Source organism: Arachis duranensis, chromosome 3, assembly GCF_000817695.3.
Source record: "Arachis duranensis cultivar V14167 chromosome 3, aradu.V14167.gnm2.J7QH, whole genome shotgun sequence".
In the NCBI taxonomy this organism is placed as follows: domain Eukaryota; kingdom Viridiplantae; phylum Streptophyta; class Magnoliopsida; order Fabales; family Fabaceae; genus Arachis; species Arachis duranensis.
The window spans coordinates 70,734,432-70,752,588 of record NC_029774.3 but is presented as its reverse complement, the minus strand read 5'-3'; the positions used below and the strand labels follow the sequence as shown (position 1 = coordinate 70,752,588).

General features: G+C 38.1%; 2 protein-coding genes across 2 annotated transcripts; both read right to left on the bottom strand.

Annotated features, from left to right (window-relative positions):
- Positions 1-5,175: 5,175 nt before the first annotated feature.
- On the bottom strand, positions 5,176-5,637 carry LOC107479225 (uncharacterized). Its single transcript, XM_016099373.1, has one exon. The coding sequence runs from the start codon at positions 5,635-5,637 to the stop codon at positions 5,176-5,178; it is 462 nt and encodes a 153-aa protein (XP_015954859.1).
- A 198-nt stretch (positions 5,638-5,835) lies between these two features.
- LOC110278592 (uncharacterized) lies at positions 5,836-6,705 on the bottom strand. Its single transcript, XM_021136835.1, has 2 exons — positions 6,487-6,705; positions 5,836-6,324 (listed from the first exon to the last, which is right to left on the bottom strand). Exons 1-2 carry the CDS (start codon positions 6,703-6,705, stop codon positions 5,836-5,838), a joined length of 708 nt encoding a protein of 235 aa, XP_020992494.1.
- Positions 6,706-18,157: the final 11,452 nt, after the last annotated feature.

Below are 18,157 nucleotides of genomic sequence, written 5' to 3'. Positions count from 1 at the left end.
TAGTCTCTGAATCAGATTTTTGCTCAGGTCCCTCAATTTCAGCCAGAAAATACCTGAAATCACAGAAAAACACACAAACTCGTAGTAAAGTCCAGAAAAGTGAATTTTAACTAAAAACTAATAAAAATATACTAAAAACTAACTAAATCCTACTAAAAACATACTAAAAACAATGCCAAAAAGTATACAAATTTTTCACTGAGAGGATGGGAAGTAGCCATTGACAACGGTGACACCCTACATAGAGCTTGCCATGGAAGGGACCTTGCGTGTGGGAAAAGGATTTCAAGGAAAAGTTGAGATTCAGAGGACAAAGCATCTCCAAAACTCCAACATATTCTCCATTAATAAAGTAACAATTCCTTATTCTAAATACTTTGACTTCTTATCATTAAATCCAATTAATCTTATTGGCATCCTAACTAGGATTAATAAAATAAACATAGATTGCTTCAAACCAATAATCTCCGTGGGATCGACCCTTACTCACGTAAGGTATTACTTGGACGACCCAGTGCACTTGCTGGTTAGTTGTACGGATTACAAATTCGTGCACCAGCTCCTTCGCTGGCGTGCCACGCCCAACATTCAAGTGGCATGCCCAGTTCCTTTCTTGGTTGAATTATGATCATGGCGTGCCACGCTTGAGACTAAAGTTGCACGCCTGGGTAGAGAACAGTGGCTGGTGTGCCACGCCTTCGATACCAAGTGGCACGCCCTCTTGGTTGGCCACCTAACACCTTCTCTGGAAAATACAACCAGCGTGCCACGCCCAGAGGCTGGCGTGCCACGCCCATCATTTTGCCTTGGTTCCATTAGCTGGCATGCCACGCCCATCATCCGAGTGGCACGCCCTAGTGAAACTTTTGAGCTGGCGTGCCACGCCTTCGATACCAATTAGCATGCCCAGCCTTTGATTTGGCTTTATTGTACATTGGCGTGCCATGCCTAGATTATTAAGTGGCACACCCAAGTAAGGGTGAGAGCTTGGCGTGCCACGCCTTCGACCTCAAGTGGCATGCCCAGATCTTTTTAGCCTTCAACTTCTTCTATGAAATCTTGTACTAGCGTGCCACGCCATGCTGCCCAAGTGGCACACCCATTCATTTATGGGTTTCTTAAGCTTGGCATGCCATGCCTGGCTCCTCAAGTGGCACACCCAAGTGACTTTTGAAGCTGGCGTGCCACGCCTTCGACACCAAGTGGCACACCCTATAGTAAGTGATCGGCTAGGCGTGCCACGCCCAGCATGGTGTGCCACGCCTCTTTAGTGTCCTTCATTGTTGCTCTTTGGAAATTTGTACTTGTGTGCCGTGCCCAGCTTCTGGCGTGCCACGCCAATGCATTTTTGTGGCGTTTGCTTTAAATGACACGCCAGTTTCACACGCCCAGCTTGTTTTGTTGTTTTCTTCCCATTTTTGAAGTCTTTTTTCACCTGAAATTCAGCACAAACTCATTTCAAAGCAATGTACTATAATATCCATCAAACATTGCATAAATTGCAATGATCAATTGAGGTTATGCTCTTTTATGGTCCTTTTTATGCAAGAAAAAAGGGTAGATGATGCAGGTTATCACAACACCAAACTTAAGCTTTGCTTGTCCTAAGCAAATCAATGTGAGTGATTTTTATAAGAATTGAGAGTTGACTTTGAGTGGATACAAAACATGACTAAAGATAGGACTAAGTGTTTAACACATGCATGCATATTTTGGTTTAAATGCCATAAAGAGCTTCTAAATCCTTGAGAGTTCTTCCAAATATAAGCTTCAAGGGTCCTTTTTATTGATTTTCTGTTTATTGACCACGACGCTAAGTGTTTTGTCTCAAAACAATCTTTTAGTTAGGCTTTCAATTATCACTCCCAAACTACTTGGCTTTAGGGTACTAGGTGTTGAAACACCCCTAAGAATTTACTTGCCCAGGTCTCTTCTTGACACATCTTCACCACAAGCATATACTAGGGTTTTCAACTCTTTTGAGCTTTTTAATGTTGTCTTTCCATCCTAGTAGTTGATGCTCAGAGCCTTGGGTCTTTATTGCTTACTACTTCTTGGTTCTATAGATATTCAAGGAACCCCCTTAACCTCTACTTGTCATACCTTCTAAGACCAGTTTCCTTTCATGACTCATTTTTTTTTCAGTTCATTCAAGGTTCTACACTTAGTTCCTTGTCCTTTAGTTGTTAATGATCTATCTTGGTCTTAGTCTCTTTTACTATTGTTCTTGCACAGTTCACAACAACTCTTATAGAGACAAACTATTCTTTATTGATGTTGAGAAAAACTTGAAATTAATATTGCATTTTCTTTCTTGTAATTCAAAAGACTCACAAAAGACTTCAGTCATAAAAAAACTAAACATGAAACATAAACTATCCTAGCAGTACTATTTCTTCTCAAACAGAAAGTAAAATATAAAGATAAAAAATTAAACATGATTCAGAAATTAGAGAGTGTCAACCATGGGACTTAACGACCTTGAGCAGCTTCAACTTCAGTTCATTGGCCCTTTTCCTTTGTCTTTCTTCTTGGAAAGGGAGGAGTCATCTTCATCCTTTTTAGAGGATCCCTTTTGTGCTTTAGTGTCCTTGGGCTTCCAAAATCCCAGTCTTCTCATGTAGGATTTCATATTTTCCTTGTGCTGGTATGCGATTTCTTCCTATCGTGCACTGAGTTCCTCTATTTTCTGCATATAGGCAGGGTAATTAGGATTTATGTTGGCTACTGCGTTGCACAAATAGCTCAACTTTGTTTGTGCATAACAATCATATTCCTCTCTTGCTAAAGTTCTGGCATCATAAAGACTTCTGAACTCAGCAAGGTTCCTCATTTGATGTAGTTGATGTTCCAGAATCATTCCTAGGCTGCCTTGCATCTCTCCCCAGTTGATCTAGTCTTGCTGCTCCTTTAGGTGCTCCAAACTCCCTTGGAGTTCTTGTATATTCTCATTCACTTGGTCCCATTGATTTTGTTGACTATCCTTGAATTGATTAACATCTTCTCTCAAATGGTGTAAGTTTCCTCTCATTTGGTGTACATCTCCTTGCAGTTGCTCCCAATTAAATCCTTCAGGAAATTGTTGGTATTATTGATATGGTGGTGGTGGTTGGAGTTCTAAGAATTGTGGTTGCTCCTCTACCTCTTCTTCTTCTTGTTGTTGTTGTGGCATATGAGCATGAGCTCTATGCTCTCTGGCCATCTGAAGTAGGTTGACAGCCACCACTTTGGCCATTTTCTTGGCAGTTATAGATTTGTCTTGCTTCACTAGCACTTCATCAATAATCTTTTCAACCCCAACCTCATCACACAGCCTCTATATGATGCTGGGGAATGCCAACTTTGAGTCATCCTTGGTGCTTTTCAGCACTTCGTTGATGTTATTGGCAATCAGCTCCCCAAGATTGACATTCTCACCTTTAATGATGCTGTATATGAGTACAGTTCTCTCTTTGGTCACCTCTGAAGTGTTGGATGTGGGAATTAGGGACCTTCTCACAAATTCTAGCCACCCTCTATCTTGGGGGCTCAAATCCCTTATTCTCAGCTGGTTGGGCCTCCCATCCTTGTCATTTATCCATTGCACATTCAACACACAGATCTCATTGAGGATTTCATCAAATCCTGGGTCTTGTTGCTTCATTCTTTCCTCAATGCTATGGGTGGAGATTGTCTGCTTCACCATTAGCATCCTCTCTATGTTGGAGGGGCTATAATCTATGGATTTTCTCCTCACATAGCTGAGATAACCATAGGGTTATCCTGACTGAGGAACGGCTATGGCATAGAACTTCCTCACCAAGCCTTCCACCACCTTCCTTTGTGGGTTGCATAAGAGTGCCCAGCCCCTATTATTTATCTCCCTGTTGATCTCAATGTGCTCGTTTCTTCCCATTTGGAACCCAACCTCTGGGATGATTCCCCTCTCACTCACCCAACCATAAAATTTGTTTTGGTTGAATGAGGAGATGAACTTGTACGCATTGAAGGTTGAGCTTGAGGACCCAAAAGTAAGTTCCTTGGTTTTTCTTTTCTTTGATGTTGATGATTTTGGTGGTGCCATTGGGTTGAGAGAGGGTGTTTGAAGGTTTTAAAAAAAATCGAGGGATGTTGCAAGGGAATGCAAGCAAAACAAGGGTTTGCTCCAACACCAAACTTAAAATTTGATTGTCCGAATCAAGAAAAGAGAAAAAGAAGTAGCGAAAGGAAGGTAGGGGAAAGAGAAAAAAGATAAAAAGAAAGAAGGAATTGTTGGGGTTCTTTTCGTATGTGAAGTTGGGGTTTGAAATGTGAGGAGAGGTGGGAAAAAGTAGGGGGCTTTTCTAGGGATGGAAAATGTGGTCCGAATGGTGGGAAGAAAAGCAATTCAATGTTTTCCCACTTGGGGTGTGGCGCCTAGCGTGGGAAGAGGCGCCAATCCTTATCCCACTTTGCTCCGGCCCCTTTCTCTCTCCTGAAAATAAAATTGAACACCATCAGTAATGACAAAAGAATTCTCCATATTCCTTTTTAATATGAGTGAATGGAGTTGCAACTGATGGGTGTCCCTTGGGACACCAAACTTAATCTTATTGCATCTTAATAAATTGGGTTCATTATTGGGTTTTTAATGTGTTCATAAAGGTAAAATAATTCCCATCCTTTCATATCCTTTTGCTTCTAACCTTTTCTGAACACAATTAAACCACGTTGATGTTCCCACCAATATATTAAATGCTTTCAAATTGAATAGTATTGGGCTTGCTAGGTGATCCTTGTACGGTGGTGGCCACACCAAACTTAATCCCTAGGCTTACTCTTCAAAATTACTTTATCCAAATGGTTATAAGCCTAGATTAAGTGGTAAGTGGCCACACCAAACTTAGCTTTTTAGCTAGTTCTCAGCCCAATCACTCATCATCAGTAAATGTATTCATCAAATTGCATTTCCAGAATATAAGAAAATAGAATGTAAGGGTCTCCTAACTACCAAAACTGATATTAAACTTCCTAACCTACTACCTACAATCTACTCCTAGAAGGCAACAAAACATAAATTTTTAACTGAAATTTAAACTACCTAAATACCAAATCTTAACTACTTCTAAGAAAGCAATAAATCAAAAGGATATAAAGTGTTGGGGTGCCTCCCAACTAGCGCTTCTTTATTGTCACTATCTTGACACTCCTCCATCTTTAGTTGAGCTTGTAGTTCACTCTCTGCTCCTCCAAATAGCCTCCCAAGTAATGTTTGAGGCTATGGCCATTGATAGTGAAAGTTCTCTGAGTTTTGTCCTCTATGAGCTCTACGTGACCATATGGGGATGTCTTAAGGATAGTAAAAGGTCCTGACCATCGAGACTTAAGTTTCCCTGGGAAGAATGTGAGTCTTGAGTTGAACAATAACACCTTTTGACCTTTCTCAAACTCTCTCCTTGCTATCTTTTGATCATGCCATATCTTAGCTTTTTCCTTGTAGATTTTTGCATTTTCATATGCTTGAGATCTAAGCTCCTCTAATTCTTGAAATTGCAATATCCATTTCTCCCCAGCAGCGGTACTATCAAGGTTTAGTAGCTTGAGTGCCCAAAAGGCTTTATGTTCAAGCTCAAGGGGTAGATGACATGCCTTCCCGAACACCAACTGATATGGGGTCATACCTATTGGTGTTTTGAAGGCTGTCCTATATGCTCAAAGAGCGTCATCCAGCCTCTTCGACCAGTCCTTTCTTGAAGCTCCCACAGTTTTCTCTAGGATCCTTTTTAACTCTTTGTTTGATATCTCAACCTGCCCACTTGTTTAAGGGTGATAGGGTGTTGCAACCTTATGCTTCACTCCATATTTCAAAAGTAAGGTCTACAATGGTCTGTTACAGAAGTGTGTCCCTCCATTACTAATGAGGGCTTTAGGTACTCCAAATCGGCTGAAGATGTTTCTCCTAAGGAAGCTCATGACCACACTATTGTCATTTGTTGGGGTTGCAATAGCCTCTACCCACTTGGAGACATAGTCCATTGCCACTAGAATGTACTCATTTACGTATGAGGTGGGAAATGGATCCATGAAGTCAATCCCCCATACATCAAATAGTTTAAGTTCTAGTATGAATTGTTGTGGTATATCGTTTTTCTTGGATAGGTTCCCAACTCTTTTACATTCATCACATTTTGACACCAATTCCTTTGCATCATTGAAAATGGTTGGCCAGTAGAACGCACATTGTAACACCTTGGCTGCGGTTCTTTCCCCACTAAAATGGCCTCCATATGTAGATCCATGACATTGCCAAAGCACTTCTTGTCCTTCCTCATGGGAAATGCACCTTCTCAAGATTCCATCAGCACACTTTTTGAACAAATAGGGCTCATCCCAGATGTAGTGTTTAGCATGTTTGATTAGCAAAGTGAGATGCATCACACATTAATTCAAAGGGTAAATCCCAGCTAGGTGGTGCTATAATAGGTGCAGAGAAAAGTCTGTTTTTAAGTTCATCAAAGGCTAACATACACTCTCTATCAAAGACAAAGGGAGTATTTGAGACAAGTAGGTTTCTAAGGGTTTTGCAATCTTTGAAAAATCTTTAATAAACATCCTATAGAACCCAATATGTCCCAAAAAGCTTCTGATTGCCTTGACATTGCAAGGTAGGGGCAACTTTTTGATTACTTCCACCTTCGCCTTGTCCACTTCTATGCCTCTTTTAGAGATCTTATGACCAAGAACCATCCCTTCAGTCACCATAAAGTGGCACTTCTCCTAGTTTAGAACCAGGTTGGTTTCTTGGCATCTCCTTAGCACCATGGCAAGATGACATAGGCACTCAGAATATGAATACCCAAACACAGAGAATTCATCCATAAACACTTCTATGAACTTCTCAATCATGTCTAAGAAGATGGAGAGCATGCACTTTTGGAATGTTGCAGGTGCATTGCACAATCCAAAGGGCATTCTCCAATAAGCAAAAACACCATATGTACAAGTAAATGAAGTTTTCTCCTAGTCTTTGGGGTCTATAATGATTTGGTTGTAGCCCGAATAACCGTCTAGAAAGCAATAATATTCATGCTCGACCAATCTTTCAAGCATCTGATCCATGAATGGTAAGGGGAAGTGATCATTCCTGGTGGCTTCATTAAGCTTCATGTAGTCAATACACATGTGCCAGCCAGTCACTGTTCTTTATGGTATCAACTCATTCTTCTCATTTGGTATAACAGTGACCCCTCTTTTCTTAGAAACTACTTGCACATGGCTTACCCAAGGGCTATCTGATATGGGGATAAATCACCCCTGCTTGCCACAACTCCAACACTTCTTTTTGGACCACTTCATTCATGGTTGGATTCAGCCTTCTTTGCTGTTGTCATGAGGGCTTAGCACCTTATTCAAGTAGGATCTTGTGCATGCACATTGAAGGACTGATTCTTTTTAAGTCTGCAAGTGTCCACCCTATAGCATCCTTGTGTTGTTTCAACACTTGGATAAGCACCTCTTTTTACTCCTTACTCAAGCTTGAATTGATGATTACTGGGTAAGTGTTGTTATCACCCAAATATGCATATTTCAAACATGGTGGTAAGGTCTTTGACGAACGGATTTTTGACGGTTTAGAATTTCTCAAATAAAATCTCGTCGAAGTATAGTTTCTAAACCAAACAATAATCCTTTCATACAAAAAGTTGTTTGTCACTAAAACAAACCCCTAAATTTATAAACCGAAGTATTCAAACCTCGGGTCGTTCTCCCTAGGAATTGTAATGAAGTGTCTTGTTATTGGTTGTGATGTGTTTTGGGGTTTTGGATAAGAAGCATGAAAGTAAATGGCAATGAAAATAAACTAACAACTATAAAAGGCTCTTGGTGAGGTGTGAGAACTAGAAGTCCTATCCTAGTTATCCTTCTCAATTGTGATGAGAATTGTTCATTGCTACCACTTAGTTAACCCTTACTAAATAAAGGAAAGTAAAGTGGATGAATTGACTTGAGCCACAAGTCCTAGCCAACTCCCAAGGAAAGACTAGCTTTAGTGCACTCCAAACCAATTAGCAATCTCTCCAATTATCAATCAACAAAGGAATTAGATAACTCAAGTGTCACTAATTACTCTACCTAGGCCAAGAGGAACAAAAACAACATAAAGGAAATTACAATAAAAGAATGGAAGAAGAATGAATGTAACAACAAGAAATTAAAAGGTAGAAGTGGAAGAAGGCAAAGATTAAAACCTAGATCTAAGAACTAATCCTAATCCTAATCCTAATTCTAGAGAGAAGTGAGAGCTTCTCTCTCTAGAAACTAATTCTAACTACTAAACTAAACTAATGGTAACTAACTTGTGTTTCCCTCTTCACTCCTTGGGTTAAATAGCATCAGAAATGAGTTGGATTGGGCCCATAAGGCTTCTAAAATCGCTGGCCACGTTTTGCTTCTAGTGGACTAGGTGGCAGCAACGGCGCGTGCGCGTACTTTGCGCGTGCGCGCCACCATACTTGTAGCAACTATAGCAAATCTTATATTGTTTCGAAGCCCCGGATGTTAGCTTTCTAACCCAACTAGAACCGCATCATTTGGACCTCTGTAGCTCAAGTTATGGTCGTTTAAGTGCAAAGAGGTCGGCTTGACAGCTTTCCGATTCTTTCATTTCTTCATGAGTTCTCCAACTTTTCATGCTTTCTTTCTTCATTCCCTTGATCCAATATTTGCCTCCTAAACCTTAAATCACTCAACAAACATATCAAGGCATCTAATGGAATCAAGGAGAATTAGATTTAGCTATTTTAAGTCCTAAAAAGCATGTTTTCACTCTTAAGCGCAATTAAGGGAGAAGTTATAAAACCATGCTATTTCATTGAATAAATGTGGGTAAAAGGTTATAAAATCCCCTAAATTAAGCACAAGATAAACCCTCAAAATGGGGTTTGTCAGTCTTCAGCTCTAGTTTTGGTATCTTTACTTCCTCGTTGTCCTTGTGGTTCAGCATGATTGAATTCTCCATGGTTCTTTGTGGTAGCTCTTCACTTGATACTGGTTGCTCTATGATTAGCGGATACTTTATACATTTTTTGGCATTATTTTTAGGTAGTTTTTAGTATGTTTTAGTTACTTTTTATTATATTTTTATTAGTTTTTATGCAAAAATCACATTTCTGGACTTTACTATGAGTTTGTGTGTTTTCCTATAATTTCAGGTATTTTTTGGCTAAAATTGAGGGACCTGGGCAAAAATCTGATTCAGAGGCTGAGAAAGGACTGTAGATGCTGTTGGATTCTAGCCTCCCTACACTCAAACACATTTTTCTGGAGTTACAAAAGTCCAATTGCTGCGCTCTCAGTTGGGCTGGAAAGCTAACATCTTGGGCTTTCCAGCAATGTATAATAGTTCATACTTTGTCTGAGATTTGATGGTCCAAACTGGCGTTAAACGCCTGTCAGCGACCTTTTTTTGGCGTAAAACGCCAGAACTGGCACCAAAACTGGAGTTAAACGCTCAAACTGGCACCCAAGCTGGCGTTTAACTCCAATAATGGCCTATGCACGTGAAAGCTTCAAAGCTCAGCCTAAACACTCACCAAGTGGGCCCTAGAAGTGGATTTCTGCACTATCTGCACTTAGTTACTCATTTTCTGTAAATCTAAGTTACTAGTTCAGTATAAAAACTACTTTTAGAGATTCATTTTGAGACTTATGACATTTTACATCTCATATTGTATCTTTTACGGCATGAGTCTCTAAACCCTATAGGTGGGGTGAGGAGCTCTCCTGTGTTTCAATGAATTAATGCAATTACAATTATTTTCTATTCAATCACGCTTGCTTCTGTTCTAAGATACTCGCTCGTACTTTAATATGAAGAATGTGATGATCCGTGACACTCATCATCATTCTCAAATTTATGAACGCGTGCTTGACAACCACTTCCGTTCTATCCGAGCTCATCGTAATCATTGGGCGACAGCTTGAGTGCGTATCTCTTGGGTTTCTAATCCACGAGTTGATTTGCATCTCCTGACAACAGAGCATTCAAACTCGTGAGATCAGAACCTTCATGGTAGAGGCTAGAACTAATTGGCCGAATTCTCGAGATCCGGAAAGTCTAAACCTTATCTGTGGTATTCCGAGTATGATCTGGGATGGGATGACTGTGACGAGCTTCAAACTCACGAATGTTGGGCACAGTGACAGTGTGCAAAAGGATAGAGAGATCCTATTCTGACACAAGTGAGAACCGATAGATTATTAGTCGTGCGGTAGCTGTGCCTGGTATTTTTCATCCGAGACGAGAGATCCATCAGTTGATTAGCCGTACATAAACTGTACCTGGACCATTTTCATTGAGAGGACGGATGGTAGCCATTGACAACGATGGTCCACCAACATACTGCTTGCCATGGAAGGAAGCCATGCGTGTTTGGAGAAGAAGACAGTAGGAAAGCAGAGATTCAGACGACAGAGCATCTCCAAAACCTCACCCTGTTCTCCATTACTGAATAAGAAGTATCATTCATTTCATGCTCTTTTACTTTTTACAAACGAAATCATTTTTATCACTAATCTCCTGACTAAGAGTTACAGGATAACCATAGCTTGCTTCAAGCCGGCAATCTCCGTGGGATCGACCCTTACTCGCGTAATGAATTATTACTTGGATGACCCAGTGCATTTGCTGGTTAGTTGCGCAGAGTTGCAAAGGTGTGATTGTAATTTCGTGCACCAAGTTTTTGGCGCCGTTGTCGGGGATTGTTCGAGTTTGGACAACTGACTGATCATCTTGTTGCTTAGATTAGGAATAATTATATTTTTCTTGGTTTAGAGTCACTAAATTTGAGTCTTTTATTTTCTTTTCAAAAATCTTATTTTTCTTTATCAATATTTAATTTTTCTTTGAGTCTTTTATTATTGTTTTTGTTAAAATTTTAAAATCCTTGTTTTCTTTTTCTAGATTTTTTTCGAAAATTTTTAATAAATAGATAAAAAAACCAATAAACTGATAATTGAATCTTCTGTTTGAGTTTAGTTTCATGTTTTAAGTTTGGTGTCAATTGTATGTTTTTATTTTCCTTCAATTTTTTGAATTGTATGCTCATTTTATTCTTCAAATTTTCGAGTTTTATGTCCCTTGTTCTTTATTGATCTTCGAGTTGTTCTTGTTTATTTTCCTTGTTTGATCCTTAGTTTTTCTTGTTTTGTGTCTTTCCTTATTTTTCTTGTGCATTTTTGAATTATTAGTGTCCAAAGTATAATTTTTTTTTAAGTTTGATGTTTTTGTGTCCTTATTTCCTTAAAAGTTTTCAAAATTTATTCTTGGTGTTCATCTTGATCTTTAAAGTGTTTATGATGTTCATCTTAGCATTCAAAGTTTTCTTCTTTGTTTTCTTTGTTTTGATCTAAAAATTCTAAGTTTGGTGTCATTTTATTGTTTTTCTCTTTCCTCATTAAATTAAAAAAAAAATATCTTTTCCTTTATTTACTCATCATTTTCGAATTCCTGAGGTTGACTTAGTTAAAATTTTTAAAATTTGGTAGTTTTTAAAATAAATTTAGTAGTTAGTCAAGTCAAAATTTCAATTTTAAAAATTTATCTTTTTAAATCTTTTTCAAAATAAATTCTTTTTCAATTTTCTTTTTATAATTTTCGAATTACTTGTCCTATTTTATTATTTTGATTGAAAAATTTTAAGTTTGGTGTTTTCTTGTTAATAAAGTTTCAATCTTTAAAATTTTAAAATTATATCCTTTTCAAATCTTTTCTTTTATTTATTTTCTTACAAGTATATTTAATTTTAAGACATATCTTTTTTTAAACTTCCTAACCAAAAATTTTCAAATCTTTTTAATTAATTTAGTTTTCTAATTTCTTTTATTTCTTTTTCTTTTCTTAATTTTTGAAACTTGCATCAACTTTTTTTATTTACTTTATTTTAATTTCTTTAATTTAAAAAAAGGGATAAAATTTTTTATTTACAATCCACATCATCTCCCTTTCTCCATCATGAACCTAAGTGGAAATGAATAGTCTAGAAGGACTCTGGAATCATATGCTAACCCTACTACTGCTTCATATGCGAGTAGTATCTGTATACCCCCCATTAGAGCCAACAACTTTGAGATGAACCCTCAGCTCATTATCACAGTGCAGCAAAATTGTCAGTATTCTGGTCTTCCACAGGAAGAACCTACTGAGTTTCTGGCACAGTTCTTACAAATTGCTGACACAGTACGTGATAAGAAAGTAGATCAGGATGTCTACAGATTATTACTATTTTCATTTGTTGTAAAACATCAAGCTAAGAGGTGGTTAAATAACCAACCCACTGCAAGCATAAGAACATGGAAATAGTTATCAGACAAATTCCTGAATCAATATTTCCCTCCAAAAAGGATGACACAGCTAAGGCTGGACATCCAAAGCTTTAAACAAGAGGATAATAAATCTCTTTATAATGCCTGGGAGAGGTACAGAGAGATGCTAAGGAAATGTCCCTCTGAAATATTTTCAGAATGGGTGCAGTTAGACATCTTCTACTATGGGCTTACAGAAAAGGCCCATATATCTCTAGACTACTTAGCTGGTGGATCTATATACATGAGAAAGATAATTGAAGAGGCTCAAGAGCTCATTGATACAGTTGCTAGAAATCAGCATCTGTACTTAAGTAGTGAGTCCTCCATGAAAGAAAAGGCTAAAGCAGTATCCACTGAACTTAGTCCTCCAAAACAAGTTGCTGAACTCAATCAGCAATTGCTTTTTCTAACAAAATAGTTAGCAGAATTTAAAGTGATGCTACAAGACACCAAAAATGATAACAAGAATATGGAAGCACAATTGGCTCAGACAAGATAGCAGTTATCTAAACAGATAACAGAAGAGTGCCAAGCTATTCATTTAAGGAGTGGGAAGACACTGAATGTCTCAACTCAAAGCAGCAGAAAGCCAAGAAAGGAACAACTGAAAGATGATGACCAATTTACTGCCCAAAATCCCTATGAGGACAGTAAGAGCCCAGAGAAGAACGATTCTGGCGTTCAAAGGCCAGAAATGGGTTAGAAGTCGGCGTTAAACACCCATAGAGCAGCCAATTCTGGTGTTCAAATGCCAGAAAAGGGTGGCAATCTGGCGTTAAACGCCCATACAGCACCCAATTCTGGCGTTCAAACGCCAGTGAGGGATCAGACACCTGCAAGTGCTGATAACAGCCCTTTAAGCATGCTTTTTCAACCACTTCTGTAGGAAATAAACCTGTAGCAACTAAGGTTGAAGAATATAAAGCCAATATGCCTTATCCTCAGAAACTCCGCCAAGCAAAATAGGATAAATAATTTGCCCGCTTTGCAGACTATCTCAGGACTCACAAAATAAAGATTCCATTTGCAGAGGCACTTGAGCAAATACCCTCTTATGCTAAGTTCATGAAAAAGATCTTAAGTCATAAGAAGGATTGGAGGGAGACTGAAAAAGTTTTTCTCACTGAAGATGCAGTGCAGTCATATTAAAAAGCTTACTAGAGAAGCTTAAAGATCCCAGATGCTTTATGATACCATGCACATTAGAGGATGCTTGTACCAAGACAACTTTATGTGATCTTGGGGCAAGTATCAACCTGATACTTGCATCTAGTATAAGAAAGATTGGTTTGACTGAAGAAGTTAGACCAACCCAAATATGTCTCCAACTTGCTGATGGCTCCATTAAAATTCCATCAGAAAAAATTGAGGACATGATTGTCAAGGTTGGGCCATTTGCCTTCCCCACTGACTTTGTAGTGCTAGAAATGGAGGAGCACGAGAGTGTAATGATGACAAGTCATCATATACCTATTTTTCTATGCTTTTTCATACAAGAAATTGATGATTAGTGCTTAAATATTGCATTCTTTTGTACTTAATTGGAAGATTTTCTTGATATTTTAATTTTATAAATCTTGTAGAAAATAAGAAGAAAAAGAAGCAAAGAAGCACAAAAAAAGGAGAAAAAAAGAGCTTTGGGGTACACTTTGAAGTTGGGGTTCACTTTGGAGCCTTAGGCCACGCTTTTAAAAGCGTGGCCCATGACCAAATCAAGGAAGGAAGCAGCCAGCACGCACACTGCCCTGCCCTTGCCAAGGGCAGGGCAGAATCGTGATGCACATTGAGGTTGGAAGCAAGAATTTCGCTAAGGTAAAATCTGGGCGCTCACAGCATGACCATGCCTCCTTCAAAGGGCTATAACTTGAGCTACAGACGTCCAATTGATGTGCTTCCAGTTGCGTTGGAAAGCTGACATTCAGAGCTTTCCAACGATATATAGCAATCCATATTTGGCGTACAATTGAGGCAGGAATGCTCAGCTCAACTTGTGAGCTGAGCATTCCCCTGGTGCCTCCCCCCAACATTGCACACTACAAGGGAACCCACACACAAGGTCTCAATGCTCAGCTCAACTTGTGAACTGAGCATCCTCCTGGGAGCAATTTTCACATGGGCCAAAAATTCAATAAAAATCTAAATTAATTCAATTCTTTTCCAAATTGAATCAAGGCCAACCAAACCCATTTCTCCTCAAATCCAAAGCAAGCAAAGCCCACATCATCACTCAAAGGCACAAGAACAAGCTAAAATTAGGATTTTTATTTAATTTGTTTTTCATTTCAATTTCATTTTATTTTGTAAAAAAGCCTATATAAAGGCATCATTCTCATTTTCATGAGAAGGCTGGCTCCACTAGGGAGCATTAGGAGTAGTAGTAGAGAGCTCTCTCTCTTTTAGTTTTCCTCTTTTCCGTTTTTAAGTTTTGGATTGAGAGTGAAGGAATTCTGTTTCCCTCTTAGTCTAAGATTTCTCTTGTTATTCTTCTGCAAAATTTCAGTGAATTAAGGATTTGAACCAATACTCTCTTTACTGCTTTCATCTTCTTTCCTTCTGCAATTGTTCTTGGTTGGATCAAGGAAGGAATTGAGATCTAGACTTGTTTTCTAGTCTCTTTGATTCCCTGAGATCTTAAATTTTATTTGCAATTGAGTTGAGCTCTCGGTTGCTCTTCTGTTTTTTTTACTGTTTCATTGAAATTTTCAAGTGCTCTTTGAGATTTGAGAATTGATCTCAGTCTTCTTGTTGGTTTACTTTGCTGCTATAATTTTCTTCTCTGCAATTTTTATTTTCTGCTCCTATTGCTCCCAATTTACTTTCCTGCACGTGTGTTCCTCTACATTTTGTATTTGAGCCACTGTGATCTGAATTTACTTTTCATGCAATTTTGATTTCCTTGCAATTGTTCTAAGCTTTGATCTACTGCTTTCATTTAATTTCCTTTCTAACCACTCCTCTTTACATTTCAAGCAATTTACATTTCTTGTCATTTAAGATTCTGTCAATTTACATTTCTTGCTCTTTAAGTTTCAATACAATTTATTTTCTGCACTTTATAATTCCTGCAAATTCACTTTCTGTTGGCTACATTTCATCCAATTTCACTTCAATGTTAGCTTGACTAAACTAATCACCCACTAAAGTTGCTTGATCCATCAATCCCTGTGGGATCGACCTCACTCTAAGTGAGTTCTACTACTTGATGCGACCCGGTATACTTGCCGGTTGGAATTGTGTGTTGGAAAATTTGTTTTTCCGCAAAAACACCATCAAGTTTTTGGCGCCGTTGCCGGGGATTGATTATATCAACAATGATTAAGTGGGTGAGAAGTCTAGATCAAGCATTTTTTTGTTTGTTCTCTGTTTTAAAGTTAAAACCAAGGTGTTTGTGTTTTTACCTCACTAAGCAAAACTCATCTCTGATATGAGTAATTTCAATTTTCATTGGTGTTGTGTTTTACAAAATTCAAATGGAGTTCACCTCATCTTTTAATCAAACAAACTTCATGGGATATTGCCCACCATCACCATATGATTCAAGTCATTATTCTAGTGATGGTTGGGAATATCACCAAGAATATACAAATTCTGAGCACTCTAATCCATGGAGATTTGCTTCAGAATCCCAAGATGAGCAAGAGAATCATGAGGGATACCAACCACCACCATAAATATGCCTCAACACAAACCTCCACGAGCCAAAGACTCTCAAAACTTGAGTCCATGTTTAACAGGATGGTGGAGGAAGGTCAACAATCTTGGAGGGAACTAGAAATCCTTTCTCAGGAGACAGATAAGCAATTGGAGGACACAGATAAACGCTTAGAACTACTAAGCAAGGAAAATAAAGACCAATTGACGGATGTGAAGGATAAAGTGGAAGAGCAAGATAAGGAGGCCACTGCATCAAGTGAACTTTCAATGAAGAATGAGGTGGTTGAACCTGAAACTACACTTGAGACGACAAGAGAACATGAAGACTCACAGCTCTCACAAACTTCCCTGGACCAAAATGGCTCAACAATTGAATCCATGATTGAAAGATATGAAGAGGAGATGAAGAAATGTTGGGAAGATCAACAAACCTCCTCAATGAAAAAGCTATTAAGTCAAATGTTGAGTGCAAGGGAGGAAGTGGAAGAGCAAGAAAGTGAGAAAGACAACCAAAGAATTCCAAACTCAAGTGAAGCAGAGAAGTACATAGAGGAAAAGCTCATTGAACCACCACTGCAAGGAGCTCTGGATGAAGATCAAACTCCAAAAATCACATAGCAACCAAGTCTTGAATTCAAAGAAGTGAAGGCAACTAACAAGAGCACCAATCCTGTCCCTAATCCAGCAAGCAAGATCAATCAAGCCAAATTCAAAAGGAAGCTTGCTGAGAGGAAACCAAGAAAGGGGACAAAAGCTGAAACTTCTCCCCCCTTGAAGTCATTCCTCTTAACAAACTGGAAGAAGAGGAAGAAAGTGAAGAACAGGTAGACAGTAGGTACATTTCTTCTCCATGCTTTGTTTAAATTTCAATAAATTGGCATATGATTACATTCTAAGTTTGGTGTTGCCTTGCAACAAATTATTTTCAATCTTTTTGGATGATTGCATCAAATCAAAAATGAAAGTGACACACCAAGATTCTAAGTTTGGTGTGCTACTTATTTACTATGCAATTCATTCAAGCAACACTACTTGTCTGCATAATCATATTGCCTTTGCATTGTTATTTTTCTTTTGTTTTGACATTTCATTTGCATTCTCTTTGTTTTAGTCACCTCTTTATTTTTAAGTTTTCTTTTATCAACTGTTTTTTTTGTTAATACAGCATCAAGAGATCCTCATTCATGACAGATTTTTGGCTTGGTGATTGTATTCAACAAATAACAGTTTCTTTTGTTTAGTTTTAATTCAAATAAAATTGACATATGGTTGCACTCTAAGTTTGGTGTTGCTATGCAACAAAATTTGGTTCCAATATCTATTAGATACTTGCATCAATCCCAAGTGAAAGTGTCACACTAAGTTTGGTGTGCCACTTATTCTTTATGCAAAGTATTGTGCACACCTTCTTATGCTTGCAATCAAAATGTCGCTGTCTATTGTGCCTTGATTTTTATCTTAAATTTTGCTTGCTCAAAACACATGAACTGCTAACATTTCATTGTGTAAGACATTCATGATCCATCTTAGCCCTATAGCCATTGTTCTAATTGATGCTTGAGGATGAGCAAGCACTCTAAGTTGGCAAGGGAAAGGGAAGAATTGGAGAAAAAGGACAATAATAATGAAGATGAACTACAAGGTTGTAAAGTTCCTTTTCCTCTCATTAATTTCTAGCACTTTAAATTGCATGATTGTCATATTATCTTCTTTGTATGCATGTGTGGTATGAATAAGCATAGCCTGAATTTTGATTTGTAACATCTTCCTGTGACATTATGATTACCATCTTAAATTGTGTAAGTTCAAAAGCAATAAAGTATAATGATCATAAACAAACAAGGAATTAAAGAAGAACTTAGCATAAGCTTATGAGTATTGGAAGGCTAGTATGGTTAATTGTTGCTCAATTGCATTGGATTTTATTTAATTGAAGTCTTTCATCTAGTACATCTTGTGAAATCTTTTGAAATCATGAAAACCTTGAAGAAGCAAATACAATTAAAGCAAGAAAAGAAAAAGGGAAGGAATGAGAAAGCTGAAGGCTCTGAGTACCAATGGCAATTTATTTGCTAAGTGCTTGTGGTGTTTATGTATCAAGCCAAATGCTTGAAAACAAAACACTTAGAAGTCAAGGCTAGGCTCAAGTGCAAAAGCACTCCCTCAAAGCTCAAGGCTC